Raw genomic sequence first — 15,865 nt, forward strand, 5'->3', positions numbered from 1 at the left:
TAAAAACTTCTACAAATTATGATTCATATAAATTATTAACTTTTATTTTATTAGTTTTGAGAAGTACCTAAAAATATTTAAATAAGCTTAGAAATAAAAAGATATTGTACTATTTTTATCAAAATCTTTAATTTGTTACGATTTAATTAAACTACATAATATTTTATCAGAAAATAAATTCTATCTTTTCTTGAGAAAATTCTCACCTCCCTTTAAAAAGATTGTGAAAATTTGACTAAAAAGCATTCCTGTCAAACCTAGTATTATTTTGATAATGATTATATATATATATATATATATATATTATATATATATATATAAAAGAAAAACAGTGCAAAAAAAAGAACTAAATCAATTTTTTAGTTATAACTAAAAAGAACAATTTTAATTTTGAAATATTAAAAATAAAGTCCACTTAAACATGAGATATTAAAAATAAGTTTTTCTATTATTTTATTTTGTCGATTTCATTTTAATTTGGTAAAAAAGCATGTTATTATATATACACACATATAAAAATTTATTAATAAACTGGTTAAAATTTTATGATGTCTTATCTTTTTTAAATTTATCAGAAAAATGAATAAAACAAAGACATATCTTTAAATAAATAGAAAAGGGTTATAAATTATTTATTTCAAAAAAAATATTTTTGTGCAGAAATAACATAATATTTTCTAAAAATCATAAATATAATAATTTCTACTACCTTTAATAAATTAAAGACTTAAATATAAAAATAATCAATATAATATACTATTTTGTCATTTTAGTTTTCACAAATATCGTCTTTTTTTGTTTTAAACCCCTTACAATACGAAGATAAAATAATATAATTTCATGTTACTAAATAAAAGTAAGTATAGAAATCAAAACAATAAGATAAATAATACATTACAAATCCAAAAAATATGAAACCTAACCACTAGTAAAAAAATTGAAAAGCGCTATATACGCTTCGGTTTAAGCAAACCCGAAGCGTTATAAAGTGTGGTGACATAACCGTAAATAAAGCTAAACATATATGTCTCGGTTGCTCCAAACTCGATGCCTAAAGCATGATACTAACTCGGTCCTACACCAAACCGAAGCATAAACTTACCAGCTGATGATGTTACTAACTCGGTACCATGAAACCGATGCCTAAAGGAACCTACGAACTCGGTTCTAAGCAGAACCGATGTATATGTCTCTGCTTCAGACTTCCAGACCTGCCACCCACCTGCCAGACTCGGCCTATTACCTCTCACCTACTCTCATATCTCCTTTTTCATTTTACACACGAAACGCTTTTCTTTCCTCTCTCAGCAGCAGAAGTAGAAACAAAACGGGGAATCTCTCTTCTCCATTGGCAGCCACGGCGCGAGAGGTTCTTTCCTCCATTGCAGTAGCTTGTGCTCCGGAGGGGAGGCGCGATGGTGGCCGGCGTCGAAAGCGAGGGGAGGCGTGATGGTGGCCGACATCGAAAGCGGAGGGAAGGCGCAATGGTGGAGACGAGTACCACGGCGGCGATGGGAGGCTCGCCGATCTAAGGCGTTTGGCGAGCATAGAAGATGGTGCCTTGGAGATGATGGAAGGTTCGTCGATCTAAGAGTTGAACGAATTGCGGTGGTTTCTGTGGGAGGCGAGGTGGCGGCTAGGTCACAGCGAGACCGCAGCGAGGTGGCGGCGAGGTCGTGGCGAGGTCGCGGCAAGGGCGTCCTGCAGCGGTGTCGTTTCTGCGAGAAGGGGAGGCATCAACCTTCATCTTTTCTTCTCTCTGTTCTGGTTTGGCCTTGCAGGAGCCTCTCTTCTTCCCCAATCGTTCTCAAAGAGTTGGTGATGACAACCTCCGCAATGCTCATTGCATCAAAACCATACTTTTTTTTGTGTTATTTTGGGAGCGATTTTGTTGGCTAGTGTAGTTGCTGTTGGAGTGCTTGCTTCTGAGATTTGCTTCTGTATCTTTTGAGATTTGGTTCTGTGAAAGGGAAGGAAAATTCAATAACCCTTTGCTTGGACTGTGGACTGTTTTGCTTGAACTGTGGACTGTTTTGCTTGAATTGTGGACTGTTTTGCTTGAACTGTGGACTGTTTTTCTTGAAACTGTGGACTGTTTTGCTTGACCTGTGGACTGTAGGCTGTGCAACGAAGAGGGAGAGTGGATTGTGCAACGAAGAGGGAGAAGTGGACTGTACATACCGGAAAAAAAAACACGCTATTGCCTCGGTTATCTAAGACCGAGGCATAATCCGATCTCGTTTTAACCCGGTTCAAAACCGAGGCATAAAGCCACCCCCTTTTTACCTCGTCTATATATGCCTCGGTTGCAGAACCGGTGCCTATAAGCAAATTAACCGATGCTATTTCCCTTACTGCACGGGTGAACTTTTATAATTTGTTAACTCCAATACTTGAACCACCTCTTAAAATGTGCACCACCATTACTTTACCTTATATTCTCATACTTGTCATTATCACAATCGAAAACCTTCCTTTTAATGGATTCATCCATGTTATGAATATGGATTCTAGCTCCAATAAAGAATGCGTCTTTCATTTTGATAAATATTGGTGATTGGAATCTTGTGACCCTTTTTTTCTTTACTATTTTGTTATATTAAAAGCAACATCATTTATCATGTTATGAACTTTAGTTATTTAATTGATAATTTAGAAAAAAAATATTATAATGTCATTATCATATCTTCTATTTTTAATATGTATATGTAGTTATGTTCTTATTGCAATGATAATGATATTGTAAATTGTTACTATTATTATATAATGTAGGGTTAATATGTTTTCGTCCCTTAAGTATCACACGATTTTGGTTTTAGTCCCTACTCGAAACTTTGATGGTTTTTAGTTCTCATAGTTTTGAAACTCTCTATTAGTCCTTAAAATTGGACGGCGTTAACTTTGAGTAGATTTGGCAAACGGCGAGGCCACGTTTTATGCCATCTGCCCTCTTCACTCTCTGCCGACGTTGGTTGTTTAAGTTTTGAAATGAGATTAAGTATGTTAAGTGTGCATTTGGTTGAAGATCCGCAAAATCCGACGATCCGCCTTCGCCTGAGGAAGTTTCTGGAACCGATGACGAGGGTTGCAGCAAAGAGGACTCTGAAGAATCTGCGCCTCCTTCTCATGCTACTGATTACAACAACGAGGATGAGAATTGGAGATGGTTTGTCCAGTTTGCCCCCAATTTACGTTGCACGCCAGAACACAGAATCTGCGACAGGCTGTCCAGCTGAGACTGTGCCTCGGCGCCGGAAGCTCCACCCCGGAGTACTTGGTTTCCTCGATGGTGGGAAGAATCTCGCGCACATAGGTGATGAGTTGCTCCGCGCAGGACTTGCAGCGTAGGGCCATCTTCTTCTCTCCTTTTTCTTCCTTCTTCTTCTTTATTGGTATGGAAGAGCAGCAGCAACAATAGCCACCACAGCTGCGCAGCAACAACAGCCACCACAACTGCGCAGCAACAACAACCACCACACGCTGCGCAGCAACAACAGTCACCACAGCTGCAGCCGCCGCCACCGCAAATCGATAGCGTCTTGAAGTTCTGGCTGTTTCGAGAGGATGTGGCAGATGAGGTTTCGAATACCGTTTCTAAGTTCGAGTGGCTTTCTCGCGCTGAGATCCACGCGCGAAAGTGGCGAGTCGTCGAAATCGGACCGAAGAGATTCCGTTGAGGAGGAGGAGAACGCGCACATCGACGGTTGTTTTGGCGCATGCCGTTAGGGAGAACTACGGCAAATGAGAAGGACCGTTAATTGCAAGTCCAAACCTAAGGCTCCAAAGAAGCGTTCGATCGCGAAGATTCTCACAGTCGCACCGCTGATCAAACCAGGAAAAAGGGATTCGGGTTAAGGAAAACGAAGAGAAATCCGATTATCACACCACAACCACAAATTAACATACTTAATCTCATTTAAAAACTTAAACAACCAACGTGGCAGAGAGTGAAGAGAGCAGGTGGCATAAAACGTGGCCTCGCCGTTTGTCACATCTACTCAAAGTTAACGTCGTCCAATTTTAAAGACTAATAGTAAGAGTTTCAAAACTATGAGGACTAAAAACCATCAAAGTTTCGAGTAGGGACTAAAACCAAAATCGTATGATACTTAAGGGACGAAAACATATTTAACCCATAATGTAAAATAGTAGTATGTATTGATTGATAAGAATGTAAATAATATATAAAGATTAATTATATTTTTCCTCTCTAAACTTAGATTTAAAATTAGAATTAGTTCAAATTCTAATAATTTTTGTCCTAGATTTTAAAAATCAATAAAAAAAATTACAAAACTAAATTTTGTCGAAAAAATATATACATAAAAGAAAATTTTTATACACAAAAACAAAAAAATACCATTTAAACATGTTACACCCTTTGTTCACATACTAAATACAATCACAACAAAAAATTAAATATAAAACATAAAAAATGTAGGTTATCAACAATGACAAACATATATCAAGTATATCCCATTAAAGACTAATATCTAACTTATTTTAAGCATTTTTATTTACACAAAAATCTCAATTTCATAAGTCAATATATGTTAATTGTACAAGTATATAATAGTGATGCAAAACTTCTTCAATTTTTCATTACCTTATGAATTACTATATATGTGATATAGACGGTTAGTGAATATAAGGATATTTCTTTTTAATAATGGACTTACATACTTAATACTACGAGTCCACTAGTTCAATATATCATGTCTTACCACGACAACCAAACATAACATGCATAATGCAATAATCTACTTATGTATATTAAAATTTAAGATAAAAGTATTAAATATTACATTATCAATGATTCACACCCAAGAATGTACATTATATCACTATTTCTAATTTACAAGAAGTCTCCACTTGGGTCTTGGGAGAATCAAGGATTTATACGTAAAAAGTTGAACGAGAGTTTTGTCACTCTTAGATAAACGTTGTTGTTTACGGTTCCTTATTTGAAATATTTTTATTCTCTAACTAAATTTCTAGTTTTGTGAAAACTCCTACGTAAGTACTTATTGATAATAAGTTTCAATATAGATATGTTAATCTTTGTTCTATGTATAGTGTTTGTAATTTGAAGGATGATAGCAGTTAACTTATATCTTTTATGTTGCCACATGATTATCAAGTTTTAGGTTTGGTTGCAACAAATTTTTTGAGTTTGATCTTCTTAATAACTTGGATATTGTAATTTTCTTAAAGGATGGCAGGAGTTTGTTGGTTAAAGACATTCATACTATTGTTACAACATATATTATTTAGATGCTTCGGAGAATGAGGAATCGTGTTAGGTTTCCATAGAAATTGGACTTCAAATTGGCTTGCTACCTAATGGTATACCAGTAAGTCAGGTCATGCTTCTAAGAATAATATGAATAATGATATTATTAACATTCTTATTTTTACCTTTTTTTTATGTTCAGACTAGGCTTAGGATGGTAAAATATTTGACATGTTGGTAAGTGCATACCAAGTATTAGGCGGGACAAAGTGAACACAGATGACGCAATCAAAGGTTGTCCCAATCATGTTGGTAATAATAACCTTTTTAGAGGGAGTATTAAAGAGTACATCAGTGATTTTTCTATTTATCCCAACATTAAAGTCTTTATATGCACATATTATGGTTGTTATCTTGGCTATTGAGCTTGCTAAAACTCATGATTTCAAGAGAGTATGTCTTGAATGTGATTATATCATTTTTGTGTCAAGCTTTTAATAATTCTTGGATGTTTTTCAAACTCTTCATGGATGTTGGTTGAAGTGGTTTTAGAGATAGGTAGAGAGATTAACTTTAAATTTTCTTGCATTTACAGGGAAGACAATCATTGTTTTGATAGCCTAAGAATTGATAAAAGATAAGATTTTGTTTAATATAATATTTTGCCTCCTATTCTTAGTATAGATTTCTTTTAATAGAATTAGTGTCCCATTCTTTAGGATAGGGTAATCTTATTCACTTTGAAGCTTTTCATTTTTGTATCATGGCATGGTTTTTTAGTGTTTGGGTGTATCTTCATTTGGATGTCAAAGTCTCATATTGATGTATACCATCCTAGTTTTTATTAAAAAACAATTACTTAGATATACACAAAACACATAAATTTATTGAAAAGGAACACATATTGAACTCTACTTCAAAGTCATTGAAGTAAGTAATTATAGCTTTGATCACTTTTGTCAATTGGAAAAGTTGAATATTTACTAGCATTTCATCTCCAAGTTATAACATTATTATTTAAGCAATATATCATATTATTTTAGAGTAATACCATGAATACTTGAGTGATATGCTTCTAAAGGAGAATTGGTTTAGCTTTATTATCATTTGATTGACATATAAGTTATGTAAGTGATAACACCAATAATTCAAGAAACAAGGATAACACTAGAGTGATATAATGTTGTAGAAATGCTGACAAAAACACGAACAAATTTTCTGAGACATGTAGATTCATTGTCCTTAAGAACTTATTTACGGTGTATTGTGCAAGTTTCCCAGAATACAACAGGAACTTTCCAGAATATCTAAAGAGTATAAAATAAATCCAAAATATTTTTAGAAGAGGAAAAGAAGAAAGAAGAATGAGAGAAGACTACTTTTGGTGTGTTTTGGAATGGGGGAAGAGCTCTCTATTTATAAGTTAAGAAAGAATAAAATAAATAAAAGAAATTAAAACCAATCAATGATTTTAACATTGCAAAATTAATTGACATTGAAAATTTTGAATGTTGACAAAAGAAAGTTTAGAGAAAAGATAAAAACTTTTATTCTGGACCTCAAAGGATGTAATGCATCAGAGCTGGTATAGCAAGCTATATGAACCAGTCTTAAATTAGAAACTTAACACACAGTGTAGTTGGTATAGCAAGCTATATGAACCAAAGACACTTGACATGTATTAGAGGTTTTATCAATCACAATACACCTCCACAATCCTTGTTATCATTGTGTTGCGCTTACTAGGCCATGCGCGTGCCCGGTATTCATGAGTGCTCTAGAGATCATGCCAAGATCTCATGCAAGCGGCCCCACTCGACACTCATTAGGTGATTTCATCAAGTGTATGCTACAAATCATTCACCACCCATAAGAGATATGAAAATCATTAAAAACTTTGTTTAAGCAAAAATTCTTTCACCACATAGAATTTTAATGACAAAGTTTAACCTCTCAATAATGTAGTCTTTAGCCCTTTCACACACCATAGGAATTGACATAATTGATTAAAATCAATTTAGTGCTATCAGAACTAACAAGTGACTTGTTTTTACCCATATGAACCTTATTCATGGGATCTCCAATCACAAAGGTTGGGTTACCATCACTTGTTTGTTTGCAAGTGGCTTAAGTCTCATTCCCCTCGATGTTTCTAATATCATTTGTCTTCCTAGGGTTTTTGTTAGAGGATATGCTAGATTCCGTTATGACTTCACATAATCAATGGAAATGGTTTCACTCTTTAGCAGCCGCTTCACCAAATATCGTCTCAATTGGATATGTATATTCTTTCCATTGCAATTTTTATTTTTAGCTATAGCTATTGTCGATTGGCAATCATAGTGTATTGACACCGATGGGGTTGGTTTCATTCTTAGTGAAATGTTTGCTAAGAAGTTTTTCAACCACTCAGCCTCACTATCAGTCATCTCAAGAGCAACAAACTAAGATTCCATTGTTGATTTTGCAATAATTATTTGCCTAACTGATCTCCATGTAATCGCACCACCCCCAAGTGTGAATACATAACCACTAGTGGGTTTTGTCTCATCTGAATCAGAGATCCAGTTAGCATCAATGTACCCTTCTAGTACAGCGGGAAATCCAATGTATTCAATGGCATAATCCATTGAACCTCTTAAGTATCTCATAAGCCTAGTAAGTGCATCCCAATGTTCTTGAATTGGACATTAAGTGTATCTACTCAGTCTACCTACTACATAAGCAATATCAGGTCTAGAAAAGCTCATCAAGTGCAATAAGTTCCCGATTATCTGGGCATACTGAGACTAAGATATAGATTTTATTTTATTAATTTAGAATTAGCATCATAAGGGATACTCACTGGTTTGAGGTCATAAAACCTAAACTTCTTAAGAAGTTTCTCAATATATTGTTCTTAGCATAGTAATAATACGATCTCCTTTCCTTATGATTCTAATACCTAACATCACATCGGTTTCACCTATGTCTTTCATTTCAAAATTTGATCATAGAAACCTTAATTTTAAATATTATCTGATTGCATGTGTCAATCATTAGCATGTCGTTCATATATAAATATATAACGACATATTCTCTACTTCCAAATTTAGAGTAATATCATTAGGTGAAAAGCCAAATTTATTTCTTTAAGTAATTAAGTAAAATTACCTACACCCCCACAATTTTAAAATATTTAAGATTGGTAAACAAGAAAATACTTGGTTTTGATTTTTTCTTTGTAGGTAAAGTATACGAAAATTTACTCAAGTACCTCATCTTCTTATTTCTTTTCCTTTCTCTGGAGAGAAAATCTTCTCCACCTTTCCTCAAACATTACAAAGGCATGACACATGAAAATTAGAGTTCACATCCTAACTCCAACAAACTCCAAGTTGTCGCCTCGTCTCCCTCTTCTTCATCCTTATTCGCGGTCCCTACAAATGCGATCAGAAGCCATCGTTGCTGCGAGTATCTTACTAGCCTCCAGAAGTTTTGTCTATAGAAGATCTCTACTTTGACACGTCTTTAAGTGGTTTCGCAAATACCGTTTGAGGTTTGGAAACAAAGTTTTGATCCTTCGGGATTGAGTTGTTGATGTCAGCCATAAGTCCTTAAGATTGTTGTAGAAATGCTGATAGAAACACGAACAAAATTTCTTGAGACATGTAGATTCATTGTCCTTAAGAACTTATCTGCAATGTTTTGCGCAAGTTCCCCAAGATACAACAGGAACTTCTCATACAATCTCAAAACTAGTAAGGATCTATAAAACGAGAGTATTTAATAAACCCAGAATATTTTTAAAAGAAAAAAAGTAGAATAAGAAAAGACTTATTTTGGTGTGTTTCGGAATGAGAGAAAGAATAAAATAAATAAAAGAAATTAAAACCAATCAATGATTTTAACAATGCAAAATTAATTGACATTAAAAATTTTAAATGTTAGCATACTACATTGAGCAAAGTCTCTTTTGCAATAGTCTAACATTATTATTACAACATATAACACCAATAACTCGTCACCTTGCGGATACTTTATTGCTTGAACAATCATTTTAATTGTTTGAATGATGAAAATTATAAATAAAAGATCATAGTGACACATATCTGACTCTAACCTAAAACAACTTAAAAGAAAAAAGAAGTACTAAAACTTAAATGTGAATTCATTGTCCAATGATATTACTTTGTACTTTTAAGTTATGACTCCAACCTAAAACCACAACTTAAAAGAAGAAATGCTAACACTTAAATATGAATTGATTTTTCAAGTCATATTATTTTGTACTTGAGCTAATGTCATTGTTTGAGTTAATCTCATGCAATAACTTTCATTTCACAAAATTGAATTTTAACTCAAATCTAATTATTGTATCTATTGCAATGAGTTTGGAATGTTTATATTATTTATTATTTTAAAATATATAAATAAAAATTTAGTTTACAATTGTGGAGAGTTCTATGTCTATTAACTAGTTATAAGTATGTTATATATGGGTATTAAAGTAATTATTACAAATTAAACATCATATATATATATATGACCATGTACAATTAAATGATAGTGTAAAAAATTACTAATTAAATTCAATAATTAAATCTTACAGTTTCATCTATTCAAATTTGACCTTTATAAATTGTTAGCTATTCTGTATAACTTTGCAGTGTCTAAAATTTTGATCCTCAACTGTTAATATCTTAATAATTTGAAATTTAAGAATTAAATGGTTACGAAAATAAAAATTAATATCTTCATGTGTAAAAGAAAAAGAATTCCAAATAAATGAAAAGTGCAAGGGTCATCGCCTAAATAGTAGAGAATAAAATTTTAAAAAAAATCCTAAAGTATAAAATATGACAAATCAAAATTTAAATTGACCAAAATTGTGGAAAGCATATGGATAAGGGTAATTTAGAAATTTAAAATACTAAATTAGAAGTGGAGAGTGGGCAATTTGATTTGATGTGCCAACAACCACATCCTCAAAATATAGATAGATAATTTAACTTATCAATGTACATTTAGACATTGATTTGACCACTAATTGATGTCTAATTTACAAAATGAAAGACTAAATTAAGATTTTGAATATGCCACCTTGATGCCCTGTATCTTCAAATCCTAACGAAAACAAATGTTGCCATTTTTTATGAAATAAAAGATAAAAAATCAAATTGATAAGTTTGAAATAACTATTATTATAATAAATAGTTATCAAATTATAAATAAATATGTGAAAGAAGAATTACAAAATAATCTACCTTTTGGTAATCGTTATAATTGTACAATAAAAATACTTACACTCTCATTATAGACAATTTATGATATGAATGAAAGGTTAAAATAAATTATACAAAAAAAACTAATCCCATTAATTGCTATATATATACTGCAAAGGGGAGATCTCAGTTTAAATTAAATACAACAATAAATATCTATTCAAGAAAACAGTATAATAGAGATTGCTTAGATCTCAGCTTATTTGTGTTTCTATTCGTCCTGGGAAGTTAATGTAAACTAAATCCAAGAAATCTTAATCAATAAAATGAAACCTTAAAGTATTAAACTTAAATAACCAATAAAAAAATGCAAAACATGAGAACCAAGATGTGGATGACTGATGATTCAAACACGAAGTGCGCATAACTCACTCAGGAGAATGTGATTAAAAAATGTATAATGTACAATACAACACTTGTATACTATTACAGATGGCAATTTGACAACTAAAATAATCATCAAACCCCAGAGCTAATAAATCAAATCAAATCTCTCACTAAAACAAACAAATGCAATCATATATTGATATATCACAACAGTAAAGAATGATACACTCACCACACACATCCCCTCTAAAAGATGACAAATCATATATGACTAGGCTTTTCCTAGCCTAAACATCTCAACCTTGTACAAAACTGCAATGCAAAAGAATAATACAATCGTAGCACCAATCAACAAGTCAACAGTGTGAAGAAAGAATACCTGCAACCAAAACGCAAATAATTCCATCAGGGCAATCATATAGATGTCATCATTCGACAAAAACTTAATTAAAAAGTAGACCACAAAAAGTAGACCATTTAGAAGTTGAAGATGAAAATATTGATCATGCTAAAGGAAAAGATAAAGTACGAATTTGTTCTCTAAAGTGACTAGTTAGTTCATACACTTATCGCATTAATCCAACAATATTACAAATGGAAAATGGCGACAGTTTCTTCCAGGGTGGGGATAAACTGATCTAGAATCCATTCATCCAGAAGAACCAGAGGCTACCATCACCATGTATCATACCAATAATAGAAATTCAAATCATCTAATTTCATCAATCCCATTAAAAATTCAAAAGCCTTATCACATAAATCAGTAGTTTTCTTTTCTTTTCCTCTGTTGTATACACTTTATGCATGTGAGTGAGAGTCTATTTTTATCTCATGGGGACAGCATAGCAAAGGCCATTCATTCCCCAAAATATTTTGACTAGAGATGACTGCTACATATCCCATGAGGCCAGAAGCCTTTTATTGTAATATGTTTACACAAGGCCTATCTCTTACACAATCTCACCATAAAATCAATGCAGAATTTCACATGATAATCCTTTTCCGAGAAATATAACAGATTAGATTAGAAACCTCACTAGTCTATAGCCTTATAATAACTTGTTGCATCAAACACATCACAGAATCATCTCAGAAAGTAATAAAGACATGAGCATCTAGTTGTGATTCCATGAAGCATATAATTTGTAAATTATAGTATTTCTACGATATATCCCAGGCATATGCACCTATAGTTGTATAACTTGTACAAATAAAAGTTTTCTGAAATCTACCCTCTCTAGACCCATGGTGTTGGAGCCTAGTGCATTTAGCTGCCCTTCAATCCCCCTATGAGTGTTCTGAACACCGAAATCAAGATTTTAAACTCTCAACTTTTGAGAGCCTAAAACCAGAAAAGATAGTTCATCATCCAGCCCAGAAAGATACCATTAAAATTTTGAACAACAGAAAACACTAGACACAGCATTCCATTGTTCACAGAAACACAATTTCAGTCAAAAGGGATAAGCAGTACAATTTTATGATTCTACCAAATCTCCCTAAATTCTCTAAACAGTTTGAAACATTTTCAATAGGTACATGCAAACGAAACTGTTGTACAAGCATGGTCTTACTTACCTGTCTTAGAATGGAAAGAAGAAGCCCTTCAAAAACTTGTAAAGAAAATAGAAGCAATAATATTGCCTCTATAAAGAATAACAAACACAAGAAGAGAACTCAAAATTGCTCCAGGATGTAATGGAGTTTTGGAACCCGCCGACGGAACAGTGGTTCAAGTCGAAATGATGGAACATCAAACTGCCAACCATCATACATCTCATTCCAAGCTTGCACTATCTCATCAATTTTGAACCCTGCCATTAAGAGAATAGGATTGTCAGTTCCCTGAAACATTTGAAACTGAAGGAAATTTGAGAAATACACACTCCGGACCACAGTTTCCCATTTCATACCTTCCATTGCCGTTTCATTAGAACAATGATTCTTTATCATGACCCCAATATCAGTTGTTGAAGCTCCAGCCAGTTCAAATTTTTCAACTGCAACCTCTACACATTCTTCCCATGTTGGCAGGCCTAGCTTATACTCCACAACAGAACGCTCATACAACAAAGTGCCCCATAAAAGATATATTTGCAACCTCATCCTTGCAGCCTGTTCATCAGCTTCATCAGCAGAAACATCCCTGAAAAGACCATGCAACCCCATTTTCTCTAGCTGCTCTTTATACTTATCCGTTTTGGACAGTCCATTCAATCGCCGCTCCTCCATCTCCTCCCACATCATCATGCCTTTCTCCATGTTGTCCTCAGCCTTGTTAAAGAGCTCCACAACCTCATCCGAATGGCTGACTTCTAAATCCTTCTCGGTTGCAGTCAAATAACACCAGCACAGCCTTGCTTGCTCAAATTGCTGATGCCCTAGAGCAAGAAGCCCTTCATAAAAATCTGGTTTGATTCTAACAGCCTCTCCAAATCTCTTCTCTGCTTTCATATACTCCTTCTGAGCCCATTCATAAGCAGCTTGAATACACTCAAACGAAGAATCCCTCGATCCATCCTCCGTAAGACTCACCCTCTTCCTAGCCCTTGACATATGCACACTCCCCCAATTGAACAAAGCTAAAGCCGCCATCTCCTGAAACCTATCTGCAGCAATCTCAAACAGTTCCTGAGCAGCCTCACTTGTCACTGCATCCTCCATGGCCTCCGAATACAACTTCATCCCAATCCCATGAATATCCAAATACGCATCTGAATCAAATCCAACATGATTCTTAAACAACCTAGCAAACTGCACAAGCCAATCCTCCACAGTACTACTCCTCCCCTTCCCCACACCTCCATTCCCATTCTCAACCGCCTTCACCTTTTCACCATCCGCCACAACCCCATCATCATAAAATGGCTCCTCTTCCGGCTCAACCTTGGTCACATAAAGCCGAATCGACCCAAGAACATGACAAGTTTCAGCCAGCCTCAATTCAGAAGTATTAGTTATAGTAACCAAATCACCCTCCCTGTCCTTATACTTCACAAGAACACCCTTCAACCCCGGAAACTTATCCCTTATCACATCCCTCACCAACCTAATTCCACAATTCACAGGCAATTGCGCCCATCTAATATCCTCTCCATATATCAACTTCACAGTCCTAGTAACAACCCCTTTTTCTTCTTTCCCCAATTTCTCTTTTTCTTCCTTCCCCAAATTCTCTTTCTCTTCTTTCCCCAGTTTCCCTTTGTCTTCCTTCGCCAATTTCCCTTTATCTTCCTTGCCCAATTTTCCCTTCTCCACTTTCCCCGATTTCTCTTTTTCCTTTTTCCTAACATTATCAGCCTTAACCTTCTCTTCAACGATAATCTTCTTCGCCTTCCCCTCATCCTCCCCCTTGTTTTCCTTCTTATTCTTCTTGATCTTCTCCCTCACCACCTTCCTCAGCCGCGCAGACGGCGGCTCCGGATGCTGCTGAAGCGCCGCGAGGGCTATCTCCGTCTCATCAAGCACAATCCCCTTCTCCTCCATCGTCTCCCTCAAGCTATCCAAAACCTCCAGCGCCGTCGAGTTATTGGGCTCCAAATTCAGAACCACGCGCACGTCCCGCATCGCCAGGTCCAAGCGGTTCAGCGCCTCGTAGCACTTGGCCCGCTTCAGCAGCGCCTTGGTGTAGCGCGGCGACACCTGCAGCGCCATGTTGCACTCGCTGATGGCGCGCGGGTACTCGCCCAGTCCCAGCTGCATGTAGCAGATGGCCATGCTGGTGTGGAGGTGCGCCATGTCGATGTGGTTCCGCGGCAGAAGCTTCAGAGCCTTTTCGTACTTCAACATCGCTCCCTCGTGGTCCTTCCTTTGAAACAACCGGTTCCCTTCCTCTCGAAGCTCATGCGACATGTTTATGAACATCGCCGTGTCCTCGTCCAGCACCTTCGACGTCGCCGCCGACGACGACGCAGCCGCCGCCGCCGCCCCTCGTTTCTCCTCCCATGATTTTGTCGGCTGGTGGTGACCGTTCGCCCTCGTCGTGGGAGCGGGAATCTCATGATCTTTCTTTTTACCCGCCGGCTTCCCCATATAACTGAATCATCGATTGTCGTGAAAAAATTAAATTTAATTAAATTCAAAAATATAAGTTATAACAATTAATGAAATTGAATCCGAAATGTTAAAAATAAATAGAACAAGTGAAAGAGAGAGATATTTTAGGTTACTTGGTTATATGATTATGGAGATTGGTATTCCTCCTTTCCCTTTTTTTGGCTTAGGGTTTCTTTTGCCTCAAGTCAAATATGGGAGAAGGAAGAAAATGAATGAATGATTGAATTATGAAATGAAAGGAAGAAAGAAAAGTGTGGGAGTTTTATTATTATTATTAGAAGATTAATAATCAATAACACAGCGCAAAAGGCATGTGGAGTGAGACAAGGTAGGGTTGACGTGATTCAAAAATGTGTACCTAAAATAGGAGTCAAGCGACGTCGTTCGGTCAAGTTCTCCCACTTCACAAAAATGTTTGTTTGATTTAATTTTCACGTGTGGACCTTTTCCTTCGCAGTGTTTGTAATTTATTTTGGTCCCTCCTTTACTTGCTAATTTTTTTCTTTATCGTTTCACCCTTTGACCACTTCTTAATCACAACCACACTTTTCTCAACACTTTTGCTTCTCATTTTTCTATCACTTTTCTCCTCTCTTCAATTTTAAAATTATAAAATAAATACAGCTTCTAAACACATGGGAATAAGATACCTTCCTCTTAGAACTTAAATTCAAATAATCGAGTTAAGATAGCTTCGAGTAAGATAGCTTCTAAACAGATGGGAAAAAGATGACTCAGTTTTTTATTATAGAATACATTTTTAAAATAGAGATTAAAAATATATTTGTCTTCCAATAAATTCTTTTCTAAATCCTTCCCATAGTTCAAATAATTTTTATGCTATTAATTTAATAGTGTTTATGCACTTATAACTTGTTTTGGAATTCATTCACTATATCATACATATCAATTATACAAGAATATTATGGTAGAAGAATGCATTAAATAACTAAAAAAAATATCTTATTTATAGCTATTCAAAGTG

The 15,865-nt window shown here is 35.0% G+C and overlaps 1 protein-coding gene across 2 annotated transcripts; it reads right to left on the bottom strand.

Moving 5' to 3' along the window:
• Nucleotides 1-11,064: 11,064 nt before the first annotated feature.
• On the bottom strand, nucleotides 11,065-15,143 carry LOC148196388 (protein PHOX1-like). 2 transcript variants are annotated; one of them, XM_088093874.1, is made up of 4 exons: nucleotides 14,994-15,143; nucleotides 12,738-14,860; nucleotides 12,403-12,638; nucleotides 11,065-11,203 (listed from the first exon to the last, which is right to left on the bottom strand). In XM_088093874.1, the coding sequence occupies exons 2-3, from the start codon at nucleotides 14,854-14,856 to the stop codon at nucleotides 12,502-12,504; spliced, it is 2,256 nt and encodes a 751-aa protein (XP_087950000.1). In that variant the 5' UTR covers nucleotides 14,857-14,860; nucleotides 14,994-15,143; the 3' UTR covers nucleotides 11,065-11,203; nucleotides 12,403-12,501. The 2 variants fall into 2 exon arrangements, with proteins under 2 accessions (XP_087950000.1, XP_087950001.1); XM_088093875.1 differs by lacking the exon at nucleotides 14,994-15,143 and having other exon boundaries at nucleotides 12,738-14,973.
• Between the last annotated feature and the right edge of the window lie 722 nt (nucleotides 15,144-15,865).

The sequence above is a fragment of the Vigna umbellata genome, chromosome 7 (genome assembly GCF_029865625.1).
Source record: "Vigna umbellata cultivar VRB3 chromosome 7, Vumbellata_1.0, whole genome shotgun sequence".
Lineage (NCBI taxonomy): Eukaryota > Viridiplantae > Streptophyta > Magnoliopsida > Fabales > Fabaceae > Vigna > Vigna umbellata.

Bases quoted from the DNA above. Each gene is read 5' to 3' on its own strand.
- LOC148196388 (XM_088093874.1), bottom strand. From the start codon at position 14,856: ATGGGGAAGCCGGCGGGTAAAAAGAAAGATCATGAGATTCCCGCTCCC. The intron at 12,639-12,737 runs GTATGAAATGGG...TCTTAATGGCAG, and splicing joins TAATGAAACGGCAATGGAAG to GGTTCAAAATTGATGAGATA.